This window comes from Perissodus microlepis, chromosome 9, assembly GCF_051167445.1.
Source record: "Perissodus microlepis isolate ML-2025 ecotype Zambia chromosome 9, ASM5116744v1, whole genome shotgun sequence".
Classification (NCBI taxonomy): Eukaryota; Metazoa; Chordata; class Actinopteri; order Cichliformes; family Cichlidae; genus Perissodus; species Perissodus microlepis.
In genome coordinates, this window is record NC_140469.1 from 24,483,804 (window position 1) to 24,511,261 (window position 27,458).

A 27,458-nucleotide genomic window follows, 5' to 3' on the forward strand; every position below is an offset into this window, starting at 1 on the left:
TTTTGTCATTTTATATCATTTTAAAAATGCAGGTTATGACTATTTAATGGATGATTTTACACTTACACAGAGATAGCTGCACCTGGTTTCTTATTTTGTAAAGGGGCGCTCTGACAGCAAGGCATCCTTGCAGAACCTTGGAGGTAATGTGTGACATGTTTATGCCCTCCGAGCACCTCGCTGGACTGTAGAGCTGTCAGCACATATAGTTGTTTTATGCTGGCAGAAACTCAAACTGTCTTTGTTTTATCATGGGAAGGATACGTGTCATGCTTTCTTCTGCTGTTAGGAAACGATGATAAATTACGCTTTATTCAGATTGTGTCATTTGTGAGGTCTGCTGTAAATACTTGTAAATACTCATAAAGGAAGGAATGCAGTTTTAGACTGAACAGAAATTAGAGAACAATATAAAGGCGCACACATGTTCAGTGATTGCAGCTGATGATAAACATGTCATAATTCTGACAAATTATCACACAGTAAGCCAAATATCCTAAGCCATTATCTACCAATGTAAGGAGCAGGAGTAGTTCATATCAAAGGTGGTTAAAGGTGGGTTTATTTAGTTCTCGGTCAAGGACCAGTGCACTCATAGTATAACAAAAGGTCATTTAAATCAGAGTCAGTGGTCCTGTCTTCTTATTGCATCTGTAAATACTTGCTAAAGGCAATTCAGCCAAGTTTGTTGATACTGGGATCAGGCCAGATGACAAACAGCTGTTTTTAATGGAATGAAGGACAGCCTATGAAATTTAATGGCGGCAAAGGAGTGAGAAATAGCGATATAGGGAGAAGCAGAGAGGAAGGAGAAGGAAGGGTGGATTGGAGCTGGGGATAGTGAACCAAATCAGAGACATCTGCTTGGTGCAGTAAACAACACATCTGAAACAAACAAAGAATGTGCCACGCAACCTTTTCCTCCTCCTTTAAACGACTATAATATGTGGATTTGCCCCTACATTAAAGCCACAGCCACATGGATGAATGATTTAGTTGGTTAGTTTGTAAAAACCTTTTTTGATTACGTGAATTTAAACACAGGAAAGCAGTTGGAGAATTTCTCGGCAAGTTTCTGGTTGCAGTTTTCAAATGCTCGCCACCACACACAGCTGTCTGTAGCAGCGAGAACTGAACACACAGCACATCGAACAGGTGAGCACCAGTTAGTTGTTTGTAGCAGAGCATATAATTATGGTGTAAAAAACAAGCTTTACCTACCAACCAACAGACCCACAAATAAACAAATGAACCAGTGAAAAAACCAACCTAAGTACCAGTGCACCAACAAATCAACCAACTGGCCATCCAACCAACCAACCAAAAATGCTGCAAAGCTGCACCATTTATACTGTCTGCTTAATATATTGTCTAAATGCCCTAGCCTTTCATTCCTTTTAACCCAGGTCTAGCAGCTAAGCATCACAGGTGTCCCCTCAGACTCATCTGAACGTTTGTAGGTCTGGGATAAACATGTGCTGCTCAAACCTTTATAGTCAGCTAGTGTTAAATTTCTGTCATAAGTCACCCTTGAAACAAAACAGACAACAGTAAACAAACATTATTCCCGGCACAAATTCAAGAAAACACACCAGAGAGCCTTCACACACGAGAGCTGCCAGTATCGCTAATGGTACACCGCAAAACAAAGCAGTACTAGCAACTCCATTTCTTAAAAATGTAAACAAAATCAGTCTAAAAGTGAGCTGAAGATGTTAGTAAATGAGGTCGGGTGCATTGAAAATGACCGATGGAAAGGAGGCCAAGCCTCAACTGGTTTCTACAGTAAATTCACAAAAGTCAGATGATTTCAACAAAAGTATGTTTGTATCAACAGGAGTATGGTTGTGCACTTGGCTGCTTAGTTATACAAACATTAAAACCTGTGTTTCTGCTTTTTTTTGTTTGAACGTTTTGTTATTACGCTTTATCACAAGATGACTTCTTATATTTACATTATAAGTGAATAGAAATAAATATACCCTGTCTATTGACTGTAAATTAATATAGAAGTGCATCTGTGACTGAATCACAGTGGACAAAGTCTGATCAGTTGCTATGGAGATAAATAACTTTATGCAGCTGTTGGCACTGCACTTAATGCTTCCTCATCTATGAGAAAGTGCAAACATTGTCTGTCTGACTTCTTTTGTTAAACTGTTACTGATGTATCTTCAAAACTTCACAGTAGCTGAAGTATTTTGCAACATATCAGCTTCTAGTTTATGTAGCCACGCATGCTGGATGACATGCGCCATCGGGGCTGTTTATATATATTTTGAAGTCTGGTTATTGCTCACAGACAGACACTGGACTTTTTAGATGCCAGAGATGAGAAACTGTTGTGTGCCTGCAGTTACTGGCAGTCCCTGGACACTATAGCTGCCACAGGCCAAAGCATGTGAGAAAACATCCAAAAGGTCACTTTGCACTACTGTGTTAAAGGCCAACACACATTTTATGTTGCGCCCTACATGGCCTGTGGTTCAGTGAAGCCAGTTTAACATATGAGTAACTGGTTCAGTAAGGACGAAGATATTTATTTGTTTTTGTGTGTTCATGTAACGCTGTGGAGTAGTGCAGTGCTGCAAAGAGCTGCTGCTGCATCGTTTTGGAGGAGGATCAGTTTGAAAGTTGAACAGCTGGAAACAGACAGTTACTTCTGCTCCTCTTTTTCTGAGAGATGAGGAAAGAGGGAGGAGAGGATGCACGAAGAGAGCCAAGAAAGGAGTGAAAGAGTTTATTGGCAAGAGAAAGAACAACTCTGAGCCCCAAGTGGTGATATCATCCAGCTTTATACACGCTACATAGGGCTTAATTTATTCATGCTTAATTTATGCTACAGCAGTCGTGTACGTTTGCTGAGGTATTTGCTTATGTAGATGCTATGTAGAGGGGTTTTAACCACCACAAACATACTCCTGTGCATTGCACCAAAATCCCAACTGCCCAGTGCTCGACATGGATGATGCTTTGCGTTCATTTAATGCTGATTTGTTGAGCCCAGACAGGCAATGCAGTGTTAGGAAAGTTCACCTGACACAGGAAAAGAGTGAAAAAACCTCAACAACAGAAAAAAAGAAAAGTATGGACAGTGGCTGTAATAAAAACTTTTCATCTTTTTAACACTGTTAATTAAGCTTTTTTTGGATGTTACAACTTCAATCCACAGCTGGCTAATTGAACCACAACAACAAAAGCAAAAGTAGTTCACAGATGGTTGCACCACATTCTGTATTTCCAATACTGCCCCCATCTGACAACAGGCACTTTTAGACAGATTGCCTGATTACCTGCAGAGAGCTGTACAGTCAGCAATAAAGAGCTGAGAAATATCAACAACAAAAACCCCACATGGCACAGACTGTTCATCAAGCAGGGCTCTAACAATGACGGTAACAACAAAGTTTGTAGCTAGCCAAAGTTCTGATTGGCTAGCAGGTCTTAGCCTTAGTATCCTGATAAGATAAGATAAGATTGATCTCACGGTGGGGAAATTTGTGCGTTATTTGTGCATTACATTCAAGGTTAAAAGAAGCTTTAATTTCAGACTTCTGTGTTTTGTAATCGATTGAGTTTTAGCCTAAGAAGCAGCTGCTACAGTGAATTTGCCATTTTTTGATTGTTGCAAAGTTATTCGCATCTTCCCCAAACAATCCAACACTCCAATCAGAGAGCAAATGTTTAAAACAAATTCTACACTTCCATGAAACATCGAATACAGCCATTACTACTTGTCACAATGATGTTAAACTACATTGTTTATCCTAGTTCAGCTTTAGGTAAGTGTGTGATTCGAGGCTGTCCCAGATGAAAAATGACCAACGTGAAAGACTTTTGTCAATATTTTAATCATGGTCCTACATCACAAAGTGAAATAGCTTCAAATGTGGATAACTATAATTTGCTAGCAACCAGTATGCTGATATTAAACAGTGTAGATGTACAGTATGTGGCCTTAAGTTGGGTAAAATAATAGAACATAATAGAATAGAAATTGTACGTACAATGGAATTGTGGCACAAGAAACACTGAAAGCAGAGGAACTTTTTGCTCTTTCTAAAAGTTGTTGTAATGCAGCTACACTGGCATTTTTAGTCAGGATATTACAAAAATATTTTGTTTCCACAAGGCTTTGGCAGGATGCCAGCAGCTGTGACTCATGGGATAAAACAGCAGTAATTTAGTCTCAATTAAAATGACACTGAAATTGAATTGCAGGGGAAAGAAGCCTCACATTTCTAATGATCTATAACCCCGCATTGCCCTTAAAGCTACTATAACACCAATGTAAGTCCTCCTCTATTAAATACATCACTTTATGTACTTTAGACAGCCTGAAAGGGTTACTGGAAATCATTATTCATAAATTAAACACAGACCAAGATATACAAGATTTGAAATGATGCTACAGTGAGTTGCTTCACATCTAAAATGAAACTGTAGCTCCTGGTGATCTATGTACGTACGTCAGCGTTGGTTTTAAACCACAATAGGTAGGAGAAACCTAACAGATTGTTTCAGCGGTGAAATGAACTCCCCTCAGAGACCAAAAAAATTCCTGAATAAACACACTCTGCCTCCCCGGCTCATTATATTTCTTTGAAACTCTCCTCACGTTTCACAAATAAAATCTTAATGACAGAGAGCCCCCCCAAAAAAACAAAAACCCAAAAGCTGCTTTGTGATAAGGATTTCTTTCCACTGTTGTGGAAATGGAACATCTTGTAGTCTGTTCGTCTCATGAACTTGGATAAAAAAATAATTCACGAGAACAAAAGGTTAAAAAGTGGCAAAGAAGAGGACTATATTTTGTTTTTAAAGTCACAGGTCGTGTGCTTTTCTAGTTCAGCCACCGGTCGTGGGTTGATTTATTCGGGAAAAGTACTGTTGGCATGTTTTCTAAAATGAACTTAGGTCTCTTCTTATTAAAATGTAATATTCTGACAGTTCACTGAAGATGTTTTAGATAGATATCTTGATGACATAACAGATATTTTCTGACCCACACTAATACAAACTATTTCCCCCATAGATATGCAAAAAAAGCTATTTTCTTCATCATATCTGCAGTCGCAGTGTGATGAACAAAGCCGAATTACAAAACAACAAATCATAGATAATGGGGATGAAAGTGCTGAAGCTTTTACTGGTTTATTTTCTTTTATAGAGCACTGCTTGCACAGGCCAGCGTTGCACATGGATTTGATTTCTCAGCACTTCTCGATAACACGTACTTGCTATAAATGCACAGGGATATTTTTAACTATCGTGAGGGATTTTAGCCTCCACCCTTTAATATTTACTATTGTTTGATTTCTCATCTTTATAGGGAAAGAATTGGCAGCCGTAATCACAGGTGCACTCAGTTTAAATCATTCAAAAATGAGACTACTAGCCCTGGTGCACATATGTAAGTAAACAGCCTGTCATTTAGGAGCTCTCATAGGACAAAGAAGTGCTCATGAGTACACTTGGTCATTCATTCCTCGCCTCCCGTGGCAGTCGTAAAGCTGCCAACGAAGACTATTGTGTTCATTCTCAGATGTAAAGTCGGCAACTGTCCAAACACCACATTTGTTTCTGTAACTAGCTGTGGATTCAATATTCATTTCAAAGTCATTGATCCAAACCCACTGACGCTTGGGATGAGGAATAAGCACAGCAGAAATACAGCTGTTGTACAGAGCTGACAAAAGACAGTGTAGGAAGTATCGAAGCGCTCACGTGGCTAGAAGGGACACAAACACGCACACATCGACACTTACCACAAACCTCTGCAGGCCCGTACCCCCGGCGTTCCCTACAAAGATCCCTGAGCTGGACTCGAAGGTCAGAGGCTGAGCACTCCTGATGAAGGCAACCCGGTGGTATTCCTCACAGTCCATGTAGAGGCGCACCTACGTGTTGGGACAAGTGCACATGCTTGAGCTTTAAAACCACAAGAAAAAAAGGAAAATGTAATTGTATGGAACAGATGATCTGTGCAAACATCTTTATTCCTTGCATTTAGGCACACAGTAAGTGTATGTCTGAATTTTGTGACATAATACTCACATGTAAGGTCTGAAAATGAGAAAACTATTTAGCAGCCTGTTGCCATGTTGGTGTTTTAAAACCACATATGACAATACAGTAGCAACTTGCCAATCACAAGATAGGCTGACCTGAAGAATATCACGCTTTATCCATTCTTCTGACTCTAATGCAGACTATAATTTACAAAAAGAGCATCACACACAAAACAGGACTTTAAACTATAGATTGAGACCACAAACTCTAGAAAGTGTTTCCTGAGGTCACAGATAAAGATGCTGATTGATCATTTTTCCATAAACCTTTATGTCTCAGACTTTGTTTTAGAAACACGAGTCACCCCCTGCTGGCCATAAGAAATAATGCAGGTTTAAGATGCTTGTGACTCAGACCTTGAAGGTATATCTACCTTATATATAGTGTCTATGTGCAGAAAGGAATTGGATTTATCCACAAAGTGCAATGAAGCGCAGATGCACAGCAGTCACACAGCTCAGTTTCAAACAGCTTGTCCACAAAGAAAGCAAGATGAGGTTATGTTACAAATCAAGTTGCCAAATCCCACTTTAACATAGCATAGAGTACACCAAGATATAATTAGCATAACATCTTTAATCACCTCTGAACCCTGCACAGTGAGTGTAAACCTCGCCCATCTTCCTGTCAGGTCACCCATTTTGAATGAAGCAGCTTCCTGGGTGCGGCCTCTTGTTTCTGCGTCGGTGTAGTACAGTATGACTCTCTGGGAGCCATCCTCCACTTCAGACAAAGCCACACCTAATTGTACAATCTGAAGAACATAAAATATGTAGAAAAGCTTTAATTTTTTCCTGGAAGGGAGCAAAAAACAAAGAAGAGATGTGGTGAACAGTGACCTCACTTTCTGATATGCATCTGTGATGGCGAACAGCACGCCGCCTTGCCGGGTGGTCGGTTTGGCTGTGACTGTGATGGCAAAGTCGTGATAGAACGGGTCGGGGATGAATGACTTTGTAAGCCGCCCCACGTTGGCCTCCGGGCCGAAGCTGTAAGCGGGGTAACCCTCGAAGCCTGTGACGAAGGAGACGGAGGGAGGGAGGGGAATGCCAATTAACTCTGTCAGGTCCAAAGCTCCTCGAGGACCACGGTCTGCAATAGACGAACAGAAAGGAGGAAGAATCTTGTTAGAGGAGGGAAAAAATATAATACTCATCCAAAAAAACAACAACAACCCCAAAATAAAACAAGAATTAACACAAACTGATGTCAGGAAATTCAGACCAGGACAAACACGGAAACACTACCTGAGTCTAATTACTTCATAGATAGGTAAGAGAGATCTGTGAGCAAATAACTGTGTTTATATACAAACACATACAAAAGCTCGCAACACTGAAATTCATTCTCTAAACATTTGTATGCAAACGCTGATCAAAAACACTCACAAACATCACTGGAAATAATAAGAGATGAGACACTCCAGCTCTTGGCACCTAGTCCTTGACAAAATAATCAAGCTGCCATGTGTTATTTGGTGTGCTCTGTGTTTTGATGGGTGCTTGAAGGTGATGGAGTACACAGTCCATAGAGGGCAGGAGGCTAGTGGCAGTCTACAGCTCATATTTACTTCTGGGCCCCCTAGTGGGTTAATCCACTGGGGTCAGAGAGAAATGTTGCTCTAGAAATCCAAGCATTCCACAGCTGTGGACAGAGAGTGTAGGTGTGCTACACTCATCAAGTGTCATCTTTCGGCTGCCGAGACCATTGAAAAGATAAATGTATAAAAATTATAATTGATGTACAGAAAAGTCGTCTGTTTCAAGCCTTCTAACGTTTGTCTTGAAACATTTTGGAGTTTGTCAGACATAACCAATAAAGTTTGAGAAGGAGCTTCCATCCGAACCATCATTATCATAGCTGCACAGTATGCATGCATGCACGACTTTGTCACAATGTGTGTGGTGACTAACCCCCCTCCCCACCAAATAACATGAAAACCTATTTAGCAAAAGCTCACAACGCTCTCCCTTTGTCACAAATGTGCAGGCCGTCTCCCCCACACCTGGTTCTCTTTAGTAGGAAGACCCTAGGAACAATCGTCTGTTCTTTCAGTGCGTATGGGCAACGGGATATAGAGCTTGGGCATCTGGAAGGCATTAAGCAAAACGAATACACACATGCTGTGCAGTGGCAGCTCCTGTAAATTAGACGTACCGTGTGGCGTGTGTACGTCTGTGTGCAGAGGAGCGGCAAAGACAAAAGAGGGGGGGAAAGAGAAAGGGAGGCCGAGACAGCGAGTGCAGGCATCAAGTCTTCCACAAGCATGATGTGTGCGTGCCCGTGTGTGGCCAGTAAATCTCTCCGCTGGAGGCCAGGCACACTTCTTCCCCCTCCTTCATTAATTGGATTGAAACTGCTACAGACTGTGGCAATTAAAAAATAACAGCGAAGAGGAACCCACACCACTCTCCTGTGTAATGCCCACTGCAGCCAAGCTCTGTAATTTCACTACCAGGTTAGAGTTACTTTTACTGAAATGGGATACAAAAGTTGGTCCCCTCTTTTTTCCACCATTTCCTCAAAGATCTTTATCTTCACACAAAGTCAAAATATGCCATTTCAGATTTTCTTGTCTTTGTGTGAGTCGAAGATTGGAAAACTTAGCCGATTTCTCATACAATAGTGACATGTAAATCCCAAGCCATGCCCTAAAATGTAACCTGCTTTGTCATTATTGTACACTGGAGTTGTCATTAGGCAACCAGAAGACTAACAAAATATCACCCCATGTCCATCTTTCATATACAGTCTATGATGTTTTATCATTACTAGATTCCTACACCAGCAAAGCCAAAAGGCATCTATCTAAGTAATCTGATTGCATTGTAATGTAAGATTGTTTGGAAGTGAAAGTGACGTACAAGAAGTGCATCCCAACTCACTAAACGATGTCAGCGTGTACAGCACAGTAACTTAGTTGTAATGTTTTTTTAAGAGGACTTTAACTCGGGAAGCTGTAATTATTAAGGTGATACATTTTAATTCAAGAAAGCTTAAACAAGCACTGAGAAATATTTTCCAAGTATTCTTTGACCCATTTCTGATTCCAAAAAGATCCTTGGAATCAGAAAATCAGTGACTGGATTGTTGGCTGCTCATCTCCAGACGTGAACATTGCTCTATATCTTCTCTCTGTTGTCAGCGGTTAAACTTCGCCAAAGAACTTCTGCCAAAATTCCCACAGAGCTGCCTGTCACTCGCTGCGTCTTTTGCCCAAGAGTGACTTCACTGCAGATGTTCCTCCACTAGGTCAGACAGCTGGACAGATCACCATGGAAATGTGACTACACTCGCTGTGTTAGCTCTAGTTCTCATGATGCAGCAGGACCCTGTGATTGTACTGGGTCATGCATGATCCCAGTGCCACATTTGTAAGCCGGCAGCTGATCGCATCAAAGGAATATTCATATCTGTGAATAAGGAAAGTAGAGCAGTGAAAATTTAAAACATCCCAGAGCAAAAAAAGACCTTGTGACTAATTCTGGTCAGGGTGTGACTCTTCTCAGACTAATCTGCTTTGGCTCAGTCTGAGCACCATCTGTACTGGAACAGGGCACGAGAATGAGAGCAGAGGAAGGCTGAGGAGATACAGTACAAGTCCTCCAGCTAGCTAGCATTCACAGTAATAACTTCAAGGTGTATAAATGAACTACAGTGGTGCCACATGACTGAGTCACTGAGGAATAGTACTGGGTTTAGTCAGGTGAACTCCCTTTTCTTAAGAAAAAGGGAGGGAATTAGGAAGAAAATGAAAATTAAAGCAAATGTTATGAATTTCACAAGATACTGTTTGCTCACAGTGCTTCTAAACAACTGGGTTTGAATGTAATAAAGTGACAGACTTTATATTATATTTCCAGTTCAGGATTTCATGTTATTGCAAGGAGGCAGCACAGTGGTGTGGTGTTTAGCACCATTGCCTCACAATAAGAAGTTCTTGGGTTTGAATCCAGATGAACAGATGGATGGATGCCACCAACAAGCAAATGCTTTTCTTCTATATGAAGAAAATTCATTACACTGAAAATCGTCTGCAGATGGCTCGACTAACGGCAGCTGCAGAAGGCAGAAGGAATGGGAAAGGCTTCAATACTAAAGAAATCACTGTATCAAGTGGAGGAAGCGAGGCTGAGGAACAGTGTGAATTACAACTCTCCAATGTAGCCATGTATTGTAAAACTAAAGTGTTCTTTCACAAGGAAATGAATGTGTAATCAAACGTGTGTTTGATGTGTGTGTATCTTTTCTGTGTGTTTACAGAGAAGCTTGTGTTTGCATGTCTGCTTTCTGTCCAAATGAGCAACGCTCTATCCAAACACTGCTATCTCTGCAAGACAGAGAATGAGTCTGCCTCTGAATAGAAGAAAGTGTCTTTAAGAGTGACTTCAAACTCATGAGAAATGTTGGCATTTTCCACAGAATTATGGCCTGGATAACAATGTCACATCGCTGGTGCAAACCATACTTGCAAGGCAGCTGTATGATTGTGTCAGATTTTTCTGCCATTTCAATGATATATCAGCCTGACACAGATTATATTCAGGGAAATGTTTCAATAGTTTCATGGAAAAACTGAACAATTCTGATTTCTTTGATCTGGATTTTGGCTTCTTCTCCTACACCAGTGCTGATGTGGAGGTTCTGTGTGCAGTGCTGGTATTCATGGTGCAGAGCTTTTGGTGCATAACAGTGATGCCACCAGTGGAGCAGGCATAAATGAACCCTTCCACTGTATCTGGGATGGGAGCTGGGATAATCAGCACATGTCCTTGTGGTGTGTTTGGAAAGGGGGAAAAGGGGATTGCATCCATCCTTTCATTATTTATAACTTGACTTACAAGTAACATATCAATAACCAGCTACTCGTCCATGGGTGACTCCAACTTCACCATCTTAAACAAGTTAACTAACTATTACACATATGCTCCACTTGCTACAGGCTTTGGTTGGTGCATGCTTGCAGCAGATCTCCAGAGCAGGTGGAGGACTACTGTTGCTAGTTGCATTGCATGATTGTAAAGTGGCAAAAGAAACAAAAAAAGACAAAAAATAACAAGACATGTGACTTCTTCCTCATAATTGTGTTTTAAGACACAGGACTCATAATAATCAGTAAGAGAGTAACAAATTCCACAGGCTGAAAATGAAAATAAATGCAACCGTACATGTATCTGTGCAACTAGTCTTCTTATTAGAGAAAAGCCCTCCCCATATTGGACCCAAAATAGAGCAATGCTTTAATAAATCACTTGAGTGCACATGTGGATAGCGTGTCCATGTCCGCAGTGATTGTTTTTGGTGTGTACGAGATTAGAGGATGAAATATGGTTAGGGGGCCTTAGCTGGTTTTCATACCAAATGTATAATCTCTATTTCAAAGATAAAACTATTTATTAGTGGCAGTTTATTTTATACGATCAGGAAAGCACACAGTACATTAAAACAGAAAAATGGGGGGATAAATGTTCATTTTAGCAAACATTTTACATTAAAAATGTTAAAATAATATAGTCTTTTCTCCTAAGTGAATTTGCTGCTTGAATCAAAATATCCATGTCATGTCATGGAGATTTTGATATTTTAATATGGGGGCAGCATGGCGGCGCCGTGGTTAGCACCGTTGCCTCACAGCAAGAAATTCCTTGGGTCAAATCCACCATCTGGCCTTTCTGTGTGGAGTCTGCATCTTCTCCTTGTGTCTGTATTGGTTTGTTCGGCTGCTCCGGCTTCCTCCCACAGTCCAATGACATGCATGGGGTTAGGTTAATTGGTGATTACAAATTTGCCATAGTGTGGGTGAGTGAATGATTGTCTGTCTCTCTGTCTTAGCCATGTGACAAGCAGGTGACCTGTCCACGATGAACCCCACCTGTCACCCTGCGGCAGCTAGGATAGACTCCAGCCTATCCCCTGTGACCCTGAACTGGATAAGCGGAAGAAAATGGACTGATGGATGGATGGAAATCAAAATATGCAAATAGGAGTCCATCTGAATAAAAACCGATGAAATTAAACCACAGATCTCTGCAAAAGTTAATGAAACACTCCAAGTAATGCTTTGTGCTTCTTTTTTTCTTAAACTGATGCCATCTGTTTAATAAATCACACATTTACACACAGACTCGCATAATTATGTTAAAGCCAACTTTCACACCTCTTCTTTAATATAACAGGGCCAGGGCACTTCCATCACCCACAGCTAGACAAATAACAGCAAACACTGGAACACTCTCACACTGACAAAATACATTGTATGTCTGGTGGGTGGATGCACCTTGAAATGGATCTTTTTAGTTCCTTAGGAGTCACAAAAATTTGGTGATGATGGATGCAGTCTGAATGATGCCAGTCAAAGTTACTCAGCTGTCAGTTAGTCTGCGACAGTTTGAAATGAGCTGTCACATCTGATCCAGGACTTTAGAATCTAATCAAACCACTCAAATCTTTTCACATACTATGACAGAAACCTCACCAGATCAGACACATATTATATATGTGCACAAAATCTTCTCTCAGCACAATAATCCCATGACAAATACTCAAACCTTATGCAACCACTTAGAGATGAAAGGCGTTGCTGTTACACAGCAACTTCTCTGTGGCTTGGAGTCACACCACATCTCACAGAACACTCATCTTTCCCTGACTCGAGCTCGCCTTGAAATCATTTTAACCCTTCACTTTTCCAGACACCTTTTAGCTTTAATGAGTCGCACTGTTACTCAGAGAAAGGCTCATACAATCCCAGCGAGAGTCCTCTCTCGCCAGGAGAGTTTTAAACATTAAATATCTGATTTTCCTCTCAATGACAGGAAGACAGCTGCTAACAATTTTGTCTCCAGGCAACAAAAAATCTAGAGCCAAGAAAATATTAAAGTGAATGACGGCTAATTCAAAAGATATGAAATCAACAGCAGATATGCATGACTGGTAATTGTTGTAAAAGTTTGTTTGTCATATTTCCAGCTTTAGTGCTTGGGTTTGATTTAATGCTCAGATCAGATTTTGCTGCTCACGTTGATTTGTGGTCATTGTCAGATTCCTGTGTTAACCAGTCACGGTCCTGAACGGACCAACATGAGCAACAAGACAACTTCTCCTGCTTTATGCTGTTGTACAGACATAAACACACAGGCCACTGAAGCTTCAGTAAAAAAAAAAAAAAAAAGTTTCCAGTTGATATGCAGCAGAAGCCATGGCAGAGAGGATGAGGATAGAGAAAGACAACCCTTTAATGAAGGCTTTTTTATGGAGCAATGGCTGCTTCTTCTGGATGGGTGTATGTGTGGATGCAGAGGGAGAAGCCAGGAGGTTTTGGATCATGATCTGATTGGCTTTGCTGAAACTGATTTCATCCAAAATTTAAGGATGTGAAGGAGCACTTAACTACATCTGTCTACATAAGTCTCCTGGCAAGGCTGTTCGGTTAAGCGAGTGACATAAAAGTCAAATGAATTCTGATTTTCAGATTTAAAAAAACATTTTGAAAAAGTGTCACATACAAGGATCAAATTCAGGCCCTAGAGAAACATTCTCTCTTTCTTTTTTATGGACTGTGACAGTTACTTAAAAACTGTTTGATTTGGAAAAGGGGTATATAAAATTCCCAGATAAACATGAATTTCCATTATTTTTCCACATACATTACAAGTGGTTGGGCCTCCTAGATATAATGAAGACCACCCACATGCAGTGGATTTATATTTAGTTTCAGACAACTCGATCAGTTTCCTACAATCTCATTTTGAAACGATGAGATGTTGATGAGAGCCAGTTAGCTCTGGTTGTTCCCGTCTTGTGTTTCCGTACAAGCAGGCTGCTCGGGATGTTGTGGCGGTCCTTGATAAAACCTAGATATCAGCTGTCAGCTGGTCTTTGTTTTTCTCTGGCTATCCAATCCTACTGTAGCTGAAGGGCAACTCTAACCAAAGACTGAAAAAAGTGCAGATCTGTTACCACGACACTGAGTTCACTGATGCTGCTAAGCACAACAAGGAGTACTATCACCAGACAGACAGCTGGAGCTTGTCAGAGGGAGGAGCTCACTGGGGAGATGGTTGATTGCTAATCCATCGCTCATTGTCACAAATATAAAGTGCGGTTTGGCCACCAGTCACGATTTCCCTCTCTGTCTTGCTAGATAAAAAAAAAAGTCATATCTCACATCCTTTCATTCAAAAGTATCACAATTTTTAAATGATGTCAGCCATGCTGTGAGAAATCTCTGAGACTACACAGCACTGCCAGGTGTGAGACCAGGTCAGTGTCACTATTAAGAAAAACGCAGCAGAAATGAGAGTCAGTAGATCTTGTTTAGGGTGGTGTTGGAAATAAAGACACTTCTCTCTTTATCAACATCTGACACAGAGAATAAGCCTGCATGTGTGTGGAAGCGTGTCTCTCTTGATTTTAGACATTGCACTTTGCTTCTTGTAACATTTATGTTTGTAATCCTCGAAAAAGGCCACATCCTGTTGTTCATTCCACCAAATCTAATTGTCATGCTCGAATTATTTATTTTTAAAAGGTTTGTGACCTCCACATTCTCCCTCAAATCCCTTGAATGACACCCTTGTGTTCTTGTGGGTTTATGAGACATATAACTCCAAAGAATGAGGCAGAAAGTGATAAGCGTGTCGTGGACATGTGGCTGTCGTGTTCAAGGAGAAATGTGAGGTTCGTATGTCTCAGGAATGAAGTAGCACCTGCATGTGTGGCTCTCCTGTATGTTAGGAATGCGATGCTCAGAAAAAAGGAGGCCTGTGTGCACAGGAACAGACTAATGCACAAAGAATGCCTCAAAGTCAGCAAGCTACCAGATTTGCTCAATTCGGTGCAGCATTTCAGACGAGGTTTATCCGAAACAGACAGCTTGTGGTCAATACTGCATCTTTATTTATTGATCCCAGAGGGGAAACGGATTACACGGTGTTGCAAGCACCTCGCTGCAGCAACCGAACCACAAGCCACACATGGAGACAATACTGTGAAGATTATGATTTGTATGGGAAAATGTCTCCTACTGTTTAAAGTCTGGATTCACCCAAATATTGGGAAAAGTCTTTCAAATGCTATTTAGCCACAAAGATATAGGTTTGGTTTCTGTCTATTGTAGAGCCAAACCGAATCTTGTTTGATGCACTAAAACGAAGAAATGTGTTTCAGATTCAGTGTTCTGTAATCCCGTTTTCCTTCTGGACATTACTGCAGGTATAAAGTCAGGATTGCAACAGAGTACTGTAAATTTCCCCTAGATAAACCACGAGGGAGCACAGTTACAATAGAGTCCTTCATATATTCAGAAAGGCAAACAGACATCACAGCCAAACGCGGTTTCCAAAGGGGGGATTTACCTCTTACAGCTTTAATGTACAGCAGAGGCATGAAAGGAGCTTGTTCCCAGCCCCCCAAAATGTCAGGATGACCAGGGAGTTTTCTTCATCTAAAGAGACTTTTGCAAAAGTTACCAACCTTTGCAAAAGACGAAATCACACAACATGAAAACTATTGAAAACATGTAATATTTAATGTTTTGACTTTTTTCCAAGTTATGATGACAAGCAGTTGGCTCCAGCTGTCCTCAAAGTGGCAAGATATTTTCCACAATAAAGCCAACAATGAGTTCATGCTCTAATAGCCCCTGAAAAAAGGACATCAACAGCACAGCTGATTATCCTATAAAATGGAAACGGCTTTTACAGCCATTTAAATTTCAGCAGCTTGTAAGACGAACCAGATGGTTTACAGGAATCGGAATAAATCGTGGCATCCACGCTCATGGAAAAGAGCCATGTGCGTATCTACTGGTATTTTAATTATATATGAAAAAAACCTTTACACCGTTGCTTCCCTTATTAAGACTCCATTTGATCACTTTTATTAACATACAGGACTGTACAGTGGAGCCAGCCTCCACCAGACAAGTGAGAGAATCAGACAGCAGAATTATTAGGCAATTTCCTGTTCAGATTTTTGGAAACTTTTGAAATAACAGAGGAAACAGGATGCAACACGCGTTGCCTGATATTGAGTAAACGAGCTGCAATTCCCTATCAGTGGCTGATTACATGCACAAAGTACTCATGTTGCAGCTGCGCAGGAAATAAACTTCAGTAATCCAGCTGGAGAAGGAAAAAAAATGACCTGCCTACACAAATTTATTGTTACCAGTAACGTCACCGGCAATCACATCCAAATATTGTGTGCAGAATTTCATAACAAATCAGTTTTCCATGACCCATTATCTTCTTGGCTTGGCATCTAAAACAAAACCTCTGCCCACATCCTCAGATAAGTCCTGCTCAGAGCTTCGGTCATCACTGGTACTTTGGTGCAGTCTGAACGGTCTCGGTATGCAGGCATAAGCTGCTAGTTCCCATGAGTGATAAAGGAAAATCCATCCTTCTGTTTTTTTTCTGCTTATCAAATTCAGGATCATGGTTGGCTGGAGCCTATACCAGCTGTCATAGGGCAAGAGATACTCCCTGGACAGGTCGTCAGTCTATTGAGGGACTAACACAGAGGACAGATAACCATTCAAATTCACACCTTTGACTGATTTAGAATTGCTAATTAACATAAAATGAATGTTTTTGGACTGTGGGAGGAAGCCAGAACCCACGCAAACATGGGGAGAAAACACAAACACCACACAGAAAGGCCCCGGGCTTCCAGTAAATTCAAACACAACACTGTGCCATTAAAGGATAAATAAAAGAAAGTGCAATTAGTTCATTCGGCAGAGGACAATGAACCCTAAACCAGGAATGTTTTCAAGGAAATTCTACAGTAGTCAAACATAATATAATAATGCCAGGGGGAAATAGGCTGGATGGAGAGCTAATGATAAGTGGATTTTGTCACATACAGTAATACAGATCTTTAATTTCAGTTTAATTAGTTTCCGAAGACTGGAAACACAGTGTTTTAGAACCAGTTTTGTTTCTTCAGTGATGATGACTGTTGTTGAGTGCAGGGGCAGCTTCATCTGAAAATCTCCAGTAAACAATTGCAAAACTGACAACTCTTTTTAACATGTTTATCTAGCCACAGTTAGTATAATGCGATCTTGAAATGAACTGAAAAGTGTTGCAGTTTTGTTTGAAAAATGTTGTTTTTGTTCCCAGTGAACAAAAATTTGCGATCCAAGAAATGACTCGCTGTACCTACCGCAGCAAAATTAGGCAACACATTCTCTCTGAACCCCGTTGATGCCATCTGCAGTAATAAAACCACCAAGCTGCGATTCGTTATTACAGAGACTACACACCATGATGCTTTTCTGCTTGTCTGAAAGCTTTATAAAGACAATCGTCTGTGCAGGTGAAAAGTGTCCAGTTTGTGGACCTCACCTCAGTTTTACACAGAGTTTAAAATGAGAAAATAAGCTGCAAAAGTGAATGCATTACCAGACTGAAATCTTGTTTTAACAAGTTTTTTTTTTAAAAGCCCACACTTTGCACATGGACACAACAGGAGCCTTATGTCTGTCTAAAGTGAGGTCTGGAGTCGGCGTTCAAGGCGCTGAGGAGTGAGCGGAGCGCATTCTTGTGTTTCATCCAAAATTCATCTCGGGGAGCAGGGCAATGAGGCAGACCAGCTTCTCCTCAGCCGGTGGTCTTTGTGGACTATGGCCCACTTAATATATGTTAATGTATACAGCGGAAAGCTGTTAAAGATGCACTGACTTAGGTTTTTTGATCATCTCTTTGATCAACGCGCCACCCGTAAATTGCTCAGTTTGTACACTGTTTGTATTAGCAAAAAACTGCAGAGGATGTGGACTTGAGTCAAATGGGTTATGCACATTACAAAGTAACCACCGGATCCATTAAATATTCACAAAGCATACAAATAGCTGACAGTTAGGATGCATTACGGAAGCTAAAGTGCAAATTTTTTGCCCTTTAGTCTCCCCAAAAGGAGGCAATAATTAAAAATCACGTCAACATCCGTCCAGAAGAAGCTGTGCTGCAGACTGGCCGATGCTTAAGTGGAGTTTAGTGGAAACACTGCTGCATGTTTTACAAAAGGTTAAAAAGGTCTAAGTGTGACTAAACAAGACTGTGGAAGAGGAGCATGCAGTGCTTTCTTAATGAAAACAGGGTAAAGCATCTCGGAGCGGGGGGGGGGGGTCATGAAGGTTAAAGCAGAATGTGCTTACAAGGTCACGTAAGACTTCAAAAACCTTGTTTTTCTATGAAAATGTTAAATTTGCCAACATTAGAGTTGAAAGCTAAGAAACCTATTTGGCTCTGTAATACAAGAATTGAGAGTGTTCTGCAGATCGGGACCTGTTTTGGTCAGAGTATGAACCAGTGACTCAAGACTCTGGAGTGTTCCCTTTTTAAGTCAAAAGACATGACAGGAGCTGGGTCACTGATAAGGGTCTTTTTTCTCCATGTCTGTACAAGCTGGCAGATCCGGGGCTGAAGAGAGCCAAAAGACAAATAGTTGTGCAGTCAGGTTAGCAGTGCCAAGTACACACTGTCCTAGCTGTAACACACATGCATGCAAAAACACTGCGGCCACCTCCCTGCTGCTTCAGAGTTTTTTTTTATCTTAAATCTCAACATGGGGCACCAACTTGGCAGCATTGGCAAGAGAACAGTATCAGCTTTGTAAAGTGAAATATTTCATGAATTCTTCCCTCACTTTTTCACTTAAAGCCCTCGAGGTCAGGTCAGTTTTTAGTGAAACGCCAGGGTTACATGCTGTGTTGAGAGGCACATTTTTGTTTTAAAAGACAGGAAAAGTTCAAATTTAACTTCCTAGAGAAAAAATTATGACTCCTTAGTCAATGTAAAAAAAAGCCTTTGTGCGAGTGATATTCAAGTACTGTTCACAACAGTCAAATTCATTACCCTCTCTTTACATATTTGTCTGACTGAAAATGCCAAAAACAGCCAGGAGAGAGATAATGTTCCCGACAAGCAGTCTTGCCAAATTTTAAGGTTGCTTATTTAAGAAAAATCTCAGAATCATTAAAAATCCTCAATAGGTGGAATGATATTTTATGCTGATAACACATGGTGGCAAATCAATTCTATGAGAAATAAAAACCTATCACAATATTGGGAGTGAGACAGGAGGACCAAATACAACAGAACCTCATCTGGCTTTTTCCACACACACGGCGTTGATATCCACCTGAATGACATGAAGGCATTTAGACTTCATTAAAAATTGATGCAGCACACAGCAACACCGCAATCAAAGAAAGCTTGACTCAGTATTAAACTTTTGTCTTGTCCTGTCTTTGCTTCAAGAAAAAATTTGGTAGGAATGTACTTACATCGGCTTTAAGTTAATTAGAGCAACTACAGTCTGATGTTAAAAGCGGATGTCTGCAGGGTTCAGATGTCACGGGGCTCCGTGTAAATGGCATGTTGTTTCGGCTTACCCCAAGCTGTGTTTAACCAGCTGTACTGCACTCTGACCAACGTGTCAAAATAATAAAATAAAGTGTCAATTTTTGGCAGCTTTCCCCCAGATTGTCTACTGTTCGGTGCAAGGATTACCTTTGCAAAGTATCACTTCACCATAAATAAAGCAGAGAGAATTATGTATTAGTTGTTTCTCAAATGAAATGCGAATGAAGGAGCAACAGCAGGAGAAAGAAAAATACGAAAGAAGACAGGCAGTGATAAGAATGAATAAGATGGAGACAATCGATCATCAGTTCAAAGAAGCCAAAGAGAAGGTAAAAGGCTTCTTTCCCGCTTAATCACCTGCAGCCTTTTGCCATTGCTGTGGTTTGTCTCGCCTCCTGTCAGAAAAGAAAAGCAAGAATTGGACACAAGGAATGGAAAAATGCTCCCTGGTTAAGCGACTGCGATGGAATTACAGAGTAAGACATACTGTAAACTCAGAAGGATCAACATCTGCAACTGAACACAGCCCTGTGACCTTTTCATCTTCATCCATATCAGCTCCTCAAGCCATAAAGAAATCCCTTAAGAAGCCTTTTCCTTGTTTTCCAGGGATGAAGGCCAAGGCTCTGTAGGCAGGCTAAGGTTTGTATTCATCACACAGGAGACACTCATGTAGCTTATCCAAAGTGTTCCTGCAGAGGGAGGGTGTCGGGGTGGGTGGGGAGGTCTGAGCGATACCATCTGCTTTAGCTCTGCAGCGTGAGTTGTTGATTACAGTTTGAAGAACGGGCCGTCGGCCAATCCACTTGCAGTCGAGTCCATTCACTGACTTAAGTGTGGCTGTATCCATTGGCGGCAGTGGACTGTCACAGTTTAAAGACTCTTGACCATCCCAGCTGACCCAGATGACCTTGTGTTTATTCAGTTATTTCCACTCCATTCACAGACCTACAGAGCTGCAGTTTTAGTAAGCAGAACCCTTAAGAGGTTCCTGTTTGTCATACAAACAAGGGCAAAAAAAGACAGTGTTTGTCATGCAAAAGGCTTTGCACATGACATAAAGAATAAATAGATAATAATAATAAATCATCTTTGGAGTTCATGGGTGCTGCTGGATTTAGCATCTGCCAGGAGAGTATAACCTGTCTGAATGAATGGGCATCTGAAAGAGGGTATGTGTTTATTTGTGAACTCAAGGTCCTAGCATGGTACAACACAGATAGCTCGTAGGTTATACGCAGAGCTTTGCAGACCCACGTTTATATATTGCAGCCATTTACTGTCATCTGAAGGCTGTATCAAAAATGCAGACTAGTTTTTAGGTTAGGTCCTGCCTACTCCTTTGTGAACCCTACAACTTCTTTTCAATCAATCTGAACATACTGCTTTTTGGAGGGCTGAATGCAAGTGTCTCTCTCTAGCTTCTGAGTGGTTCTGAGTTCCCATATGCCTTCTCTCTGCATTACCAAAGAGCTAAGATCCTCTGTAAACAGACACAAAGTGAATCCACAGTCAGTTAAGGGAATTGCGGTTTATCAGCATGTACAGATATGGTCACTTTAGCAAGGTCCTCACAGAAATGATTTTCCTAGTTTGTTGTAAAGAAATCTGACTGGTCTCAGCAAACACATTTAAAATGAACTGGAGGATGTCATCAATGAGTCCCCTTCTGGGTCAAGAGTTGATTTATTGTATGAAGCCCTTTTGATTTCCACATTACTGTGAGTAGTTTAGCTTGGATCTTCCACAGCTCTGTTGCAGCTCTCCCTCAGAAATCTGCAACGTGTTTTAAGTTATTGAGTTTGATTTGAGGATTTGCAATTATTCCACTACTTTGTAACCAATGTTTCAATGTGTGCAACAAACTCTCAGACAGAGCTATTCAGGTGGATCTTCTTAAGTCTACAGTAGAAAGCACCACACCAAAGATCCACTGTGGATCAAAAGAAAGGTTTCAGAGCAAACAACTATGCAGCTGTTTTGCATCCCAACAGTTGCTAAATTGGGTCAAAATGCAGTCCAGGTTCATCCTGGGGAGGAAGTGACCCCAATCCTTGAACCCAGTGTCTTACAATAACCGAGAACACTCAGCAGCTGTTAGCATCATTTGTTAGGTCAAAAGCAGGTCGAGCTCATTGGCTTGTTATTTTAGTGTATCTCCACTTTTCTCCTAAATGTTAAGGGTGTCTGAGTCTTTTTAAGGAGAACTGTATGCAGTATGAAGACAGATTTTGTTTGTTGCAAACAAGGGTTAGAAATGACAGATGGTATAATTTACCCTAAATCTAACATGGATCTGCAAAAGAGACCGTGAGAAGACGGAGAAGAGGATAGGACAATCTTCTTGTCTTTGAAAATAAAAATCAAGCAAAGGGCAGGATGAGACAAAGAGTGAATAAAATGTGAGTAAAAGGTGTGGAAATAAGGCTTCAATCTTGCAGTTTTGTTCCCCTTATTTCCCAGGTGCCTGCTCTTCTTCCCCTCTGATACTGTGTATGTAAGAGTACACAGATTTGGGATTTTGTGTAAAATAAACTCATATCCACCTTCCCAGCAGTGCAGGTGCAACCAGTGGCTACACTAAATCAGTCAAGCTCCTGAAATACCCGAGAGCCTGTACTGCGTCTGCTTCAGCTGATCCTCAGCAAGATGGATACATTGGTTCCGTTTTTACAGCCAAGGCTATAGCTTTTATTTTATGTTCCATATTGTCAGTGTGTCCATGATAATCCACTGAGACCTTCAGTATCTCAATAAGCTCTCAATAAAAAAAGAAGAAGAGGAAAAAGAAAAAAACTGACAGATTTTAACAGAATATAGTGGATGCTAATGCAACAGATGGAAAGACTAATGTAAATCAGAGCCATGACATCCTCACCTAACCCCTTTGACAGTTTTAGGATAAAAAGGGGAAAAAAAGGAGAACAAAAGGTTTTAATTTTACAGAGAAAACCTGTAAATCCTTCCATTTTATAAGATGAAATTAGCGTATATTCTTTTTTCAAATAAACTTAAATCTTATAATGAATATTTGGTAAAACATTTATAATGACTAGCTTTCCACCTGCTAGAGAGTTTGGAAAAAATACAGTACACATATTTTACCATATGGGGACTTTTTTCGTCTTGAAAGGGAAATCAAATCCCCAAAATGTAAGTTTGTGTCCCTAAAACAACTATTTCACCTCTCTAATAAAGAGTCTTAGACTTGCCAGATGAATCCAGTTGACTTACGGAGCTATTGTTAAAGTAACCTAATCCAAAAGCAAATGTTACAACTGAGCCTTAGTTCAGCAAAGCTGTGTATGCTAACTGTGTGTACTTTTGCATGGGTGTAAAGCTTTCCAAAATTAGAAACTGGCCTCTCCTTACTGACAGTCACTCTATAACAGAGGAGGTTGCACATAGCTGTTAAAAGCCAGAAAAATCCGCAAGTGCTTGCTGGCCCTCTGACAAGGTCTTTGATCCTAACATCTGACCTGGACGTGACTTCCTCATCCAAGACTAACTGACAGCATGACGATGTTGTGTGATTTGCACATACAGAGTCTTAAAAAAAAAACAAATCTTCAGGATTTCAGACTTCAGGCTTTATGTTGCGATTCATCATGGAATGGGACTTTGCAATGTCAGTGTTTGACATATTGGAAGATTAAGTTGTCAACTTTGTTTTGATTTTACCGCCAGCCATTGCCATAAATAATCACAGGTGTATTTCTCCCTAGATTCCAAGTGCGAGGCAAAATGAAGGTGAAAATAAGGATTCAATGCCTTTTGTTTGTCAGCAAGCTTATGCAAAAACTAATGAACCATAATTCATGAGATCTGTTCGAGATGTGGAACATGGGCAAAGGAAGAAACTGTTTAATTTTGGTGTGGATCCAGATTGCTTTGTTTAAAACTAACAGGATATGGCATTAGCCTTGGCAGAGGATGACAACTCTGAGTGCCCTTCAAACTGCTCCAGTCTTTCATGGAGCAGTTTACTCCATGAAATGTATATAAACATAGGTTAGTAAAGCAAATTGGTTTCAGCCCCTCTGCCTTGTACTGACGCTACATCCAAATTGGTAACAAATGTTGAAAATCCAAAATACCTGTCAGGATAGTTTGGAAATATATGAAATCACAAAGAATTTGCTGCTATATGACTATGCAGCTCTTATTATGGGATGCTTTTATGAGATGCTTTGATGTAAATATGATCTAAGTTCTTCCAGTCTGATCAGGTTTGACCTGATCTGATGAGAAAGCTCTCAGTGATAATAAAAGGGTGTATGAAACAACTGAGGTCCATGTAGTGCAGCCATTTATTGTTATTATTTCATCCATTCTTATCACTTAGTTGTGACTAAACAATCCATCATGTATTTCTGATGCCCTATGACGGTCCAGGAGAAAGACTAGCCTAAAAAAAATGTTCTGTGATCTCTCTCTGCCTGCTATGAACTATAGAATTGTCAAGTAACCCTTAAGTACACAAAAGAAGACTTGATATATTAGGATAGGGGCTCAGTATGAGTTGCCAGACTTTAGACCTTGGTATGAAGAAAGCAAGAAGAATGAAAGAAAACGTAAATTTCTTATAGCTGAAATATATGTTGTGATATTTCCAGATGAACATCAGTAAAGCCTGACTCGCATCAGCAAGGCTGAAATATTGGTCAATACTAGCAATTTCCTAGGATCAACCAATTTGCCAGCAATTTGCCATATCGATACTGACATTTGTAATGGTCAATAAATGAAAATTTAAAAACTAAAGTAGTAAAGAAGATAGTGGAGAAACCCTTCAACCATGTTATGAGTGCTGATGTTGCATATTTTTCTGCTAAAACCAAAACTTTTTCCACAAGTCTTCACAGTCTGGTTAATCTTAAGAAGGCATCGGAGCATTGCTAAGCCGAAAAGAGCCAAGACTTTGTCATTTGGATCAAATAGTTGATTTCCAAGCAGAAGCTTTGAAAAATTGTGTTTTTGATTACACTTCAGTCAGAACAATGCGAAGGATTTTACTTCCTCTTTGAAACATTGGAGAAAGACATATTTGCTCGATCTCTACAGAATAAGAGGAAATCAGAAAAATAACTTTATGCTAGCTGTGCAGCTGATTCGGATTAAAAATGACAACATAATAGAATCATCTAGTTAAAAACTATGTAACTTCCGACCAGACAGACCACTAGGTTTGCCTGACAAACCACAAGCACAATTTACCAGCATTTCACTGTTGCAGTTAATTTCAGGCTCTGCTTGCCAGATACATCCTGCTAACAACCACGATCCTTCCAGTAAAACCATTGCCTGTAACTTCCCCACATTCCCAAGTTTCATTGTGCTTTCATGGGTAAAGACATCACAATAGAAGGAGGTCCATTTGGGTGGAAAGATTACTTCATGCCGTGACTATTCATGCTGAGTAAACAGAAAAACACAGCTTATTATCTCATGAAAATATGGTGAAAGCAGCTCCAGTATCGATATAAACTGAGTTAACAGCTCTTTAAAAATCTTTTTAAATAAAAGCATAAAAAATTATCCAACACGTATTCTGCAAAATGGTGACTGTGCCTAAAAACCCCACATTTGGGCGTTGTGGCCCGTTCTGACTTAAAATTGAATGAAATACAAAAGAAGGCGGTGAAACATCGAGGAAATGGCATTGTTTTGTAGAATCAAAGAACAACATAGTAACTAATGATTGCTTAAATTTATGTGGAACGGCCGGATCTGCTTTGCTGTTTTTCCTCTACACTTTGCTATGAGAGGCTGTTGAAATGTTTGGGAGCGACACAATGGACGGCTTATGGCACTGACAAAACTGGTCTGTCTGACCCGAAATTTGATAAGTAATCTCATGACCCCAATTAAGTTGTCATCTCTGGTTTCTTGTTGATCTAAAAGCCTGGCCAATTATAGTTAAAAGGTAGACATTTTCAATTAAGTGCAGTGAAAACATCAAGACTGTTCTCTGGGGCTGAACTTGCTCTTGAGTTAGAAACCTTTTTGGAAGATTGATCTGTTTTTCTTTCTACTCTGGTCAAAAGAAGCTGTTGAAAGCTTTAGGGGTCTGGGCACCAGCCTGGGATGTCTGATGTTGCCTGAGGCATTGAGTGATGACAGCATTGTTCAACCAAGACCTGAAGAAGAAGAAAAACAAACGTCTCCAAAGTCACCTAGAGAAGTATTTGAAGTTTCTGTCCAAGCCTATTTGCTACTATACTACTAGCAAAGGGTTTAATCAAAAGAATTATTAAAGATTGTTTTTTCACATCAAAATCAACCTTAAATTAGATTTAACCAGAAACATTTTAAAGAAACTAATATTAGGCACTTTAGCAGCATAGAGTCCCACTGCCTTTACATACTTAATCAACAAATGTTTAAAATAACAAGAATGACTGCATCCTTGTGTTTTATCTCTTGACCTAACACTGAGGATAATCAGAATGTGATAGCAAAGCTAAAAAGCTTTAAGGCTAAATAGAACTACTTTTAGTTAAACATATTCATGTTAGCGTTTGGATTGCTTTGCTTGACAGCAAAAAAGATATTTCTCATTTTCAAACTGGGGTGATACAAGTACGAAGTGCAGTTTTATCAAAAGTGGACAAACACATCTAAAACACATAAGTTGGTGGAGAAATAATCAAACAAACACTTCTCTGCTCAGACAAAAATGGGGTCATCTTAAATGTTTCAGAACTGAGGGCAGCATTGTGCTACAGAATTATGGGTAATCTAGCACTGGCGAGGATGACAGAGCACACAGAAATGGAGAACACCCAAGTGCTCGTCCTCATCAACACTCAAGCATTTTGTATGGATATTTAGAAGCCCCGTGGGAGTATCAGAAAATGTTCTGACCATTTCAGATGTTTTATAATTACACTTGATTGACAAAAATTGGAGAGAACGCAATAAGTGTGGACACGCCTTGAGCTTAAATGATGCCGGATACAAGAAAAACAAATTCCATCTTTCAATACATTTCAGCCAGAGACGTACAAAACAAATGTGACTCATTACAAGCCCAAGACTTCAGTCAGAGCTGGAACAACTGAAGAAATCAGATTCTAGATGTTTGACTTGATTTGTAAGAGCACACAGGTTTGGGGTTATGTTTACTGCCCTCTAAAGCAGCCCACTTAAAACCCACAACCAAGCTCCAGTCAAACACTTTTTCTTTGTAAATGTGGAAATGATCCTTAAACTTGCATATCCATTGTTCATTGTATCTTGCCTGCTCTTAAACCACCTCATATGCTGCAACAAAACAGATTTACTGTCACATATTTATTTATTCATTTATTTTTGATGGAAAATGATGGAAAGATACTTATGGTTTTAGCGAGGCATGAAAGATATAGTGTAGCACGTGCACCAACATAGGCACTAGGAGTGCTAATAAGAGCTTAACACCAAGAACAGCAGCAGAGAGCAAACCACAAACCAAAGTGAGAAACTGACACAGACCATTTCTTTTATTATTTTTGATGATTGCGTGTTAAAGAAAGCAAATAGACAAATTAACATTAAAGGAGAGAAATGGCATGAAAGACTCAAGAAGAGAGGGCCTGAAGCTGAGACAGATGTTTGTTGATGTTTACTTGCCAGTGGTGGTGAGACAATGAAGGTAAATTGAAACCAAACCATCAGCTAGGTTTGTGTTGCGATTTTCAGGAAGTGAATCGACAGCGTGCTTACAAACATCCCAGCTGCAGACCAGCTGAGTGCACACAGACACCGCCGCTAATCCCACCACCCACTGTGAAATAATCGAGATCCTCCCTACGGATTCTCTCCGGGAAATACTTCTTCTACGACTTCTCACCATTGCCTGTGTTTATACTGATCTCACAATGTTACACTTCGGGGTGGCAAATAGAAACACCCATCCTGCTCTAATTTCAGTGAAATTCATCAAAAAAGGCATCATGCAGGCCTCCTTTTAGGAATCAAGCAGGTGGTGTTTACATGGGGTAAACACAAGAACAAGGCAAGAAAAGT

General features: G+C 40.2%; 1 protein-coding gene across 2 annotated transcripts in view; it reads right to left on the minus strand.

Moving 5' to 3' along the window:
- LOC146380583 (collagen alpha-1(XV) chain-like) overlaps positions 1 to 27,458 on the minus strand; it is a 60,365-nt gene that overhangs the window by 22,844 nt on the left and 10,063 nt on the right. For both annotated transcript variants that reach the window (XM_084939777.1, XM_084939776.1), the window contains exons 3-5: positions 6,917 to 7,164; positions 6,656 to 6,826; positions 5,769 to 5,900 (exon numbers count right to left, since the gene is read on the minus strand). In XM_084939777.1, coding sequence (XP_084795903.1) covers positions 5,769 to 5,900; positions 6,656 to 6,826; positions 6,917 to 7,164 — 551 coding nt within the window. The remainder of the gene's footprint in view (positions 1 to 5,768; positions 5,901 to 6,655; positions 6,827 to 6,916; positions 7,165 to 27,458) is intronic.